General features: G+C 33.9%; 1 protein-coding gene across 1 annotated transcript; it reads right to left on the bottom strand.

The window, feature by feature from the left end:
• Positions 1-3,231: 3,231 nt before the first annotated feature.
• On the bottom strand, positions 3,232-5,847 carry LOC116340548. The gene is made up of 5 exons (XM_031767100.1): positions 5,152-5,847; positions 4,222-5,064; positions 3,886-4,152; positions 3,592-3,736; positions 3,232-3,527 (listed from the first exon to the last, which is right to left on the bottom strand). The coding sequence occupies exons 1-5, from the start codon at positions 5,845-5,847 to the stop codon at positions 3,232-3,234; spliced, it is 2,247 nt and encodes a 748-aa protein (XP_031622960.1).
• Positions 5,848-6,308: the final 461 nt, after the last annotated feature.

The following is a 6,308-nucleotide window of genomic DNA, read 5'->3' as shown; positions in this document are numbered from 1 at the left end:
GTTTTTATACCGGAAGCTTTATTAGGTTTATTGTTGTTGAGCAAATAAAAGAAATAGCTATTTCAAGCAAGAATAGAAGCCACTGACAAAAAATTCGTTTGCTTATTACACTTTGGAATGTTAATAAACGAATCGAAATTCAAACATTACCGTACTCAATATTTCGATGACAATAGAGCTTCTGTGTTTCAATTGTTGTGATAATTCGATTTTAATGACATGTTGAAGTGACACTTGCAAATGCAAATATTCACCACAAAATTGATGACTAAGTTCTATTTGAACAACGAAAAACGTTTTTTGTTTGGGTAACAAAGCCGACAACATTTGTGTTTTAAGAAGTATTTTATTTATTGAAAATAATTACGATTATGATGATCCATCATGTGGCACTCTCATATATAAGCTCATTGCCTGACACGAACCCTATTTTCCGGATCTGTGTCACATTTCAAGTTGAAATTTTTAACTGCCATAAATATTACCTTGAAGTTAATCAAATTTTCCGACAATTTTTCATGAATTCATTGTAAAATCCAGAAGTTAAACACACGATAAAGCAAACGAACGAAGTGAAGAACAAAATAAATGATTCAACAATATCAAACACATCGTGCACTTATTCAAGCGAATCCATAAAAATGTCATCATCATAAATTTGCGATTATTCGTTTTTTGTTCGTTCGTTTTGCGCCAGTTGTAACAAAAGCCACCACAAAAGGCAACGAGCAAAGAGTGGAAAAAATTGCAATCCATAAATTCAGCTTTGTTGGTTGGGAACTCGGTGAGACAGAGGGAGAGAGAGAATGAGAGAGAGAGAGAGAGAGAGAGAGAGAGAGAGAGAGAGAAAAAGAAATCTTAACAGTAGGAAAGTCAGTAACATTTCGCACAGAAAAATATTGATATTATCTCATTTTTTCTTCTTTATGTGCCATTCCGCATGAAATGGCAGATAGAGAGAGAGAGAGAGAGAGAGAGCGAGAGAGAGAAACCTCATCACATCACCGTGCGGCAAAGAACAAAGGTATGCAGAAAAGAACGGCAAACCGATCATAAAATGTGTGCTCGCGCAACAGAGAGCAAAGTGTGAATAGATGAAAATAAGTGCGACAGACAAGAAGGCGAAAACTTGATGAAAATGAACAAGGGCATCAATGACGGCAGCATCAACCAAACATCTTTATCTTTCTTGAAATATTTATTATTTTTCGTTGGCAAAGCGTATGCATTTCCATTATCACTTTATCATATGACTTAGCCGTATGTCTGTTTTTTTTTCTTTTTCCACCGCGTACTCACAATGAGTGGCATTTTTTGCTCTCGACACCAGACCTAATAGTAACTTATGTGTATTTGTGAATATCTGGTTGTTGTATATGAACGGCGTATAATAAGAATAATAAGAAAATATAACCGCGGATATGTGTTTGCACAATATGTATGTGTTCAGTCTTTCGCATAATTTGCTATGTGATTCAGCGAACAGCTGCTACTGTGTCGCAGTAAAAAAATTCACAACCGTAAAAAATATGAATATGCAAAAGAAAAGAAGGAAGAAGTGAGAGAAAAAACAAAAAGAAAAATTCTAACACAACGAGCTCATTCGCGGTAATAATAATAAACATAAAATATGCGCCAATGTGTTGAAAATAAGAGCAGAAATGCAGCGCTCAAAATTACGCACGTAAATATTTCAACTCAATACATGCAACTTTCTCTCTGCAAAAAAAAAATCGCGCATAACCGAATCTACGTGTAGATGCATGTATTGCTCGAAGCGTTGTGCTGTGAGCGCGTTGTTTGTGTTTCCTCTTCATAGATTTGAAAACCAGAATAGCAAAAGAATGAAGAGCCCTTGTTGTTTCAGTTATTTCATCATATATCGTGAATTGTGAAACATTACGTTCCATTGAGAAAAGTTATATATAAAATCAACACTCGTTGTGCTCACATTTTCCAAAAATGTGCACATTTTTTCACATAAATTATTCAATATCCATTTTTTCTCATTAAGCACATATTACGATTGCATAGATCAAACCCCACAAAACTCATTCAATTTCTCCCGCACTCGCTTCAACTCTCTCTCCCCCATCCCAACTGTCTCTGCTACTATTGCTAAAGTGGTTTCTTCTGCGTCGCAACCGAAAACAATATATGTGATTGCATAATTTGCGATTACTTTTACCCGTTGTCATTTTCTTTATGAGATTGGCTGGTGTCGCATGTGCATCAGAATGTCAGACACTACATATTCACACACACCATCTGTTTCGATCCCATCGTATCATAAAATACACATTTAATGTGTGTGTGTTGTGGATGTAATTGCTTGAAATTATGGTTTATCTTCTACACTCTCGTAAATTAATAAGAGCAAGTTGAAAGGATGAACGCAGCTCAGTCCTTTTGCATAAAAAAACCAACTCTCTGCAGACTTATCGAAAGTGACTCGATTCGAAAAGATAAACGCCTCAAGTCTCCTGTAGCGAAAATTAAAATTTAGAGTTCATTTTTTTGCTCGTCTTCGTGTGAAATCATGAAAAATGTGCCCTTTTGTATTGAGCCCGTGTGTATGTGAATAAAAACAACGTCTCTGTGTTTTTTTCTTTTTCATCCGCGCTTTTGGTGTTTTATTTCTCATTTAAACGACATGTTGCCTGTCAGAAAGTCATGTATCTTCCAATGAGTGCACACTGCACACTCTCAGAGAAGATACGCGCATTTTTATTTATGTTCAACCATATTTTTTTGTCTTCTTTTAACTAGCGTATACTCTCGCTGGCACTCTTTATCATTCAACTTACCTCAATGCAAGAATACAGCGAATCCATATGCATACACAAATTTATAACCTCAACTGTCACTATACTATGTATTTAAAATGTATATGCTTCTCTTGTGTATCAGCACGGAACTACTATAGAGACCGGATAAGTGTTGAAAGTATGAATAATTTTTTTAAAGAAAATATGGCATCAACATAAAATCTAGCAGTTTTTTATTCTAGCTGTTATTCGAAATGCCTTTCATATTAAAGTACTTTCATACATTATCTCAATGTAAAAAAATCTTTCCATTTTTCACCAAATTTACAACATTTATTTTAAGAACTATACTGTGCTTATAATTTAATATTTAAACTGAGCATGTGCAGTTTTGTTAAGGTCTTCTTTTGAAACATTTTATATTGAAACACATCTTTTCATCGCAGGTGTTTAAGTAGACAATTCAATATTTGAAATGCGACTTGCTTCTTTTAAACGTTTTGGTGCGATTTTTCTTAAGTTCGTTTGGAATCTTATTTATAACGAGTTTTTCAAATCGACCATATTTATTGGGTGTTAAAACAAATCTTTCAATCAAAAATACGATAAATGAAATAATATATCCCATTAGCAAAATGTAAAATGGTGCCTGAATATCGTCCAATGAAAATGGCTTCCGAGTTCGTTGTTCCTGATAATGTATGTCTGATTTTAATATAAAAGCCTCTTCAGTTTTTTCATACCACACAAGATGAAAGCCTTTGAAAATGCACAAAAATCACATTTTTAAACTGAATCACATTTAATTGAAGATTACACAAACCTCCTTCGGCAAATCGCTGTAAAACTCTACTGAATCGATATAACAGAGGCCAATCTTTGGTAACCACATATGTTAAGTAGTAATGACGAGGACACTCTTTGACAACATGAAGTTTCGACGTTCCATCGGGATTCAAATATTTTGTCTAAATGGAAAATTTGAAATAAACATTACAGACTTCATTCATTCGAACCACTCAGTTCATACGATTTTCTTTCGAATTATTGAAGTCCGACTGTATTTTTAATAATTTCTGAAGATAGTTTTTCTCTTTACATTGATTTCAAAATATACCTTCATAATGAGTTGTACGTCTGAAAATCGCTCCAATCTGCAAACATCTCCAATTTCGGCAACTCGTGCGATTCCACTCATTTCGTCTTGTTCGATGAAAACTTTTCGTTTCAGCGATTGCAACAGTTCAGAACGAGTTTGTCGATTTCCAAACACATACTTTAGCACAGGTGATGATATCATAATTCGTAGGCCCGTGAGATCCAAGTCATGAAGTGAGTTGATTTCTTTGTCTGTTGTTTTTGTATAAGCTGTATATAATGAACCCTGTATTGAAAATAATACATTTTTGCTTATTCTAAATCTAAATGAAATCGCTTTGTGTTCACATCATACCTCAAACGAACCTCCAATAATAATATTGGCCAAAAGACATGATCCAATCAATAATCGTTCAACTGTTGTAATCGGTAAAATTGAATTCATTCCAACCATTACTTCCCATGTGCACACAAATATATCCCATACATAGATTTTCTTCTCAACAACGAAATTCTTAAAATCTTGGTACAAAAATGAATCGTGCAAGACTCTTTGTTCTTGTTTTTCATTATAGTACTTGAGCACGGGAAAAATGACACTTGATAGCGTTGTTATCATAAAGAATGCGAACCAAAAATAAATGTCAAAACAACTAAAAATCGTTTTCCATCGCGGTGTTTGATTCATTGCTGGCTTAACGACACAAAACATATCATCCAAAATTGGTACCACAAATTCAACATCAGTTGTTCCATAGTTTAAAATAAATCTTGAATTGAAAGCCAAATCGGCCCGACCATATACCAAATCGGCGATTGTTCCATAGTATTGACCTCGTCGCATAAATCCATAAGTATGATTATCTTCTGGTGTTACAGTAATTACAGTAAAATCCATTTCATCGGCTATATTTCCTAAAAGTAATCCGTCGACTCCAGCGAAACCAGATTTTTTCATACCTTCTGCATAATGAGTTTGAGCAAAATATTCGGGAATATCTTTCCACATCGTTGGATATCGTTCAAAAAGCGACACAGTTAATGGGAAACCATTCAGAGCATATGCTTTTTGTACAAGCCAATTGTCAGTATAGTCAAGGTATTTGATTGGAAATGATCGATAAATACCCCATTCGTCCACATTTGGATCTGTTATATTCAGTTGACGTGTATTTGCAAATGGATCAAAAATACCGATCTAAAAGAGACATGTTTATAATGAAGAAATATTTTCTAAGAATCATTAAAATTTGATTTTTATTTATCTCAAGTGGATAAGTCTTACATTATTTGGTTTACAACTGGCCAACACGATTGCATTTAATATTCCATAAACTTTCCACATTTTTGTCAATATGCTGCTGGCCCACTTATCCCAATTATCATGTGCCAGTTCTTTATAAACTAATATGACATAATGAGCTCGTTTTGATGTAAACGGAATTCGTATGATTCCGTTCAAAAATTGGTCAATAATTTCAAAATCAGCAGCCAAAACCACGCTGCCACTGCTCGGTTCGTCTTCTCGAATCCTATTTTGCTTTCGAATTTGCTCACGAATATTCAATTCATTCTCTTCGATGTAATAAGTGGAATTTCTTAGTTTTGATTCGGCATGCCACTGATATGAGTTGTCTTCATATAGATTCTCTTCGGCCACCTTCTCACCAGTAAAGTGAACAACATGCGTATAATATTCTAATCCCGTGTAACGATAGAGTTCACGCAAAAAATGATTCATGTAAAGTGTTTTATTGTGTCGTTGGATTTGCGTTACATTGATATAACTGCCAACGCGTAGAAAATACCATGAAATAATTTCCCATTGCTTTTCAGATAGTTCACAACAACTTTTATCGTATGTATTGTTTGGTTGTGCCCATTGTTCGGACAATTCATTCTCAATGAAGCAATAGTCAAGGGCTCTGCTGCCACACATAAAAAATGCACTTGAAAGAACAAAAACCACTGATACCCTCATTGTGAATCACTTTAATGAATACAAACGATTCAAATGAATCTCTTTTATACTTGATGTTTTTTTGTGTTTTTCTCTGCTTTTTTGTTTAGCTTCATTAGAGAAAATGTAAACATTTTGATTTCGTTAATCCTTGTTATTCTGATGTTTAATTGTTTTCTTATTCTCCTAAAACTACAAAAGAAAATTATGAAAAATACATAATTCTTTTATGTCAAATTACTGACAGAAATAGTAATGAACGTTGATTGAAATGTTTTTGTTATCATATGGTTTTGGAGAAAATTCTTTTCAAGTGTTGACATAATTTGATTGAAGTTTCTTAACTTCAGTTAAAAAGACTGCTTCTATCGTAAACGATCTATGAATGTGAAAAAAATGGAAATGTAAACAACATGTCCAGAGAGGCCGCATTGAATAGAAATGGTTCGATGATGAATGGCTTTAAAAATAATATTTTCATC

The sequence above is a fragment of the Contarinia nasturtii genome, unplaced genomic scaffold, assembly GCF_009176525.2.
Source record: "Contarinia nasturtii isolate CC-2019 unplaced genomic scaffold, AAFC_CNas_1.1 Cnas_scaffold_695, whole genome shotgun sequence".
Lineage (NCBI taxonomy): Eukaryota > Metazoa > Arthropoda > Insecta > Diptera > Cecidomyiidae > Contarinia > Contarinia nasturtii.
Note: the sequence above shows the minus strand (reverse complement) of the source record. Positions and strands in the feature narration are given on the sequence as shown.

What these genes read in the sequence shown, in the direction of transcription:
- LOC116340548 (XM_031767100.1), bottom strand. Translation starts at nt 5,847, where the DNA reads ATGAGGGTATCAGTGGTTTTTGTTCTTTCAAGTGCATTTTTTATGTGT. An exon ending in TTATTGGAGGTTCGTTTGAG is followed by an intron (nt 4,153 to 4,221) that starts GTATGATGTGAA and finishes TTTTCAATACAG; the next exon opens with GGTTCATTATATACAGCTTA. An exon ending in ACAGCGATTTGCCGAAGGAG is followed by an intron (nt 3,528 to 3,591) that starts GTTTGTGTAATC and finishes GCATTTTCAAAG; the next exon opens with GCTTTCATCTTGTGTGGTAT.